Here is a 2,936-nt window from a genome sequence, read left to right on the forward strand (position 1 = left end):
GACCATCTGCCAAGAAAAAAGCTAAAACCATTACAACTTGAATTTAGATTATGCGTACCTTGCAAGTATGTTTCGGCAGTGATCTGTGTTGGAGTTTGAGGTGTTCCATGCTTCCTAGCATCCTTGAAGTCAGAGTGTTCAAGTTCCACACGTCCTCCAATCCTCATCCATTTTCCTTGTCCGTTTTGAGCTCCTTTTTCAGGGGCAATTTGATTGTTTGAGTTTCCTTTAGCTTAAGGCTCTTTTGGTGAAGATAAGGCGCTCAGATGGGTTCTTCATAGGAAAGATGCATTCTATTTGTCCAAACTGAATTCTGTTCCAAATATTATCTTCTAAAGGTACAATTGGCATAAGAAATCATCCTTATAGCCCTGCATAATAAAAGATCTTCCACTCGACAGCTTCGGTGCAACATTAGATAAACTGAAAAGAGTTTCTTTATAAGCAGGCTTATGATTAGATTATGGAGAGAATAAAGTTCTTTGGATATTACCAGATTTGGAAAGAAAGTTTGATTGCTTGTATGTGTCATTGAAACAAGAGTGTGCTTCCTGCCTTTGAACTCAAAAAAATACTTGTTGGTGGAGCCATCATGATTCACTTGTCTATTATTCTGCCATGGCCTTCCCAACAGAATGTGACTTACCTCCACAGGTAGAACATCACACAGAATTTCGTCTTTATACTTTCCAAGGGTTAGAAAAACCGTTACTTGGCTGTTCACTCGCATTTCACATTTATCATTGAGCCAATGCAGATTGTATGGTTGGGATGCTTCTTCACGGTCAAGTGAAGCTTATTAACCATGTATTCACTTGCTACATTGGTGCAGCTTCCTCCATCGATGATGAGATTGAAAACCTTGCCTTGCACACGACATCTTGTGTGAAACAGGTTCTGTCTTTGTGCTTCCTCCTCTGCCTTAGCTTGCACGTTTAGAATCTTTTTCATCATCAAAAGATCCCCTGTAGCAGCATACTCTTCTTGTTCTTCCATGGAATCCGAGATCTCTTTTTTATCCTCTGATTCATACTCACCATTGTCTAAGAGAATCAGAACTCTCTTGTTAGGACATTCACTAGCAATGTGTCCTCTTCCCTGACACTTGAAGCATACTATCTCACGAGCTCTAGTAGTTGATGCTTCAGTTTTGACCTTGAAGTCTGGTTTAGTAGAGAATGATTTAGAAGACACCACAGGCTCAGCACTTGGTTTTTCGTCTTTGACAAAGCTTGGTCTAGCCGTAGATGAACCAACTCCAAAATTTGATCGAGATCCTCTCCTCTTGAGCTGTTGTTCGACCAGAATGGCTTTGTGATATATCTCCTCTATGTCAGCATAGCTTTGCATCTCCATTCTGTCTTGAAATTCTCGGTTTAACCCACTCAAAAACATAGCTATGGTTGCTTCTTGATCTTCTTCAATACCAGCCTTGATCATCAAAGATTCCATTTCTTGAAAATAATCTTCTACACTACTATTTCCTTGAGTCAAACGCCTAAGTCTCTAGTGTAACTCTCTGTGATAGTGACTACGGACAAAGCTCTTCCTCATAAGTGCTTTCAACTCATTCCAAGTATCAACAGGCGGCTCTCTATTGCGTTTGCGGCTTGTTGTGATCTGATCCCACCAGTTTATAGCATAGCCATTAAACTCTGTAGCAGCTAGCTTCACCATCATGAGATCTGAATACTCTTGACACTCATAGATCATCTCGATCTTTTTTTCCCATTCCAGGTAAGCATCTGGATCATTTTTGCCATGAAAAGGAGGAAATTTCAGCTTCATGCTTCTCATGTCATCATCAACACGTTCCCTTCCATGTAGTAAACTGCCTTGTGAAGAATTATCATCACCAACATCAGTTCTAGGCTGTCTCTGCTGAACACGAACTCCATTGGCATTTCTTTCTTGATCTCCCCCCGGATTAGGCTCTCCTTGTAGTTGATCTATTCGCTGATGAAGTTCTTCTGCTTGTGTTTTCATTTGTTACTCCAACCGAGCCATCATGGCTTTGATAAGTAAGGTTTTTTAGCTCTTAGAGGTTATCAATCCGCTTGTCAAAGTAGCACAAAGAGTATCAATCCATATCAGGTGTGTTCAGACACTCGTTCATGTAAGTTTTTACTTAAGTCAAGCAAATTAAACAGTTAATGGTTCAAACAAGTAACAAGAACAACAAAGTAAACTAAAACAAGTCTAAAACAAGATTAAGATGCAAACTAAGCAAACAAAGAACACTAAACAAGATGATGAATATGATATGATAAGGATTAGAGCTCCAGATACGATAAATGGCTAGGGTGCTTTCAGGATTTAACTAAGTAGCTAATGAACAATGATGATAAATGATCTAAGCAGCTGATGATTCATAACAAGTTTCAATCTTTCTCAAGCATCAAACACAATCTCAAACATTCTTTCATACCCAATCATCATTAGAGAAACAAAGGAAAGAGATGCATTGGAAACCAATCATGATATGTGATCTAAACACTCCCATGTGAATCAAACATTAGACTCTTGTATTAACTAGTTCGGACATATTTCATCAAACACTTTTGGTGCATGAAATGTCTTGAGTCTGGGTTTAAGTGATATTCAGAAACCCAGCATTAAGATCAGTTAAACAAGAACAAAGATGCATGAATCTAGTCCTAAGCTAGCTTAGTCAAACCCTTAGAGCACCCTAACCTACATATCTAGAACTCTAATTAGGGGACTACTCACTAATCATGATTAACACACTAAATCCTTTGCAAGATGTGTTGTTAAACATGATTAGTGAATGGAAATAGATAGATGGATGATAGATGGTGAAGAAAATATGATTAAAGCCTCAAAACTCTTTTGATTAAACAAGAATGGAGATCTCTCTCTCAAAAGGTGTTCTTTCACAAAGAGCAAAATCCTAAGGGAAAATGAGATATGTCATG

General features: G+C 38.5%; 1 protein-coding gene across 1 annotated transcript; it reads right to left on the reverse strand.

Moving 5' to 3' along the window:
- Positions 1 to 1,506: 1,506 nt before the first annotated feature.
- Positions 1,507 to 1,986, reverse strand: LOC112085966. The gene has a single exon (XM_024154803.1). It carries the CDS (start codon positions 1,984 to 1,986, stop codon positions 1,507 to 1,509), a length of 480 nt encoding a protein of 159 aa, XP_024010571.1.
- Positions 1,987 to 2,936: the final 950 nt, after the last annotated feature.

This window comes from Eutrema salsugineum, unplaced genomic scaffold (assembly GCF_000478725.1).
Source record: "Eutrema salsugineum unplaced genomic scaffold, Eutsalg1_0 scaffold_26, whole genome shotgun sequence".
Lineage (NCBI taxonomy): Eukaryota > Viridiplantae > Streptophyta > Magnoliopsida > Brassicales > Brassicaceae > Eutrema > Eutrema salsugineum.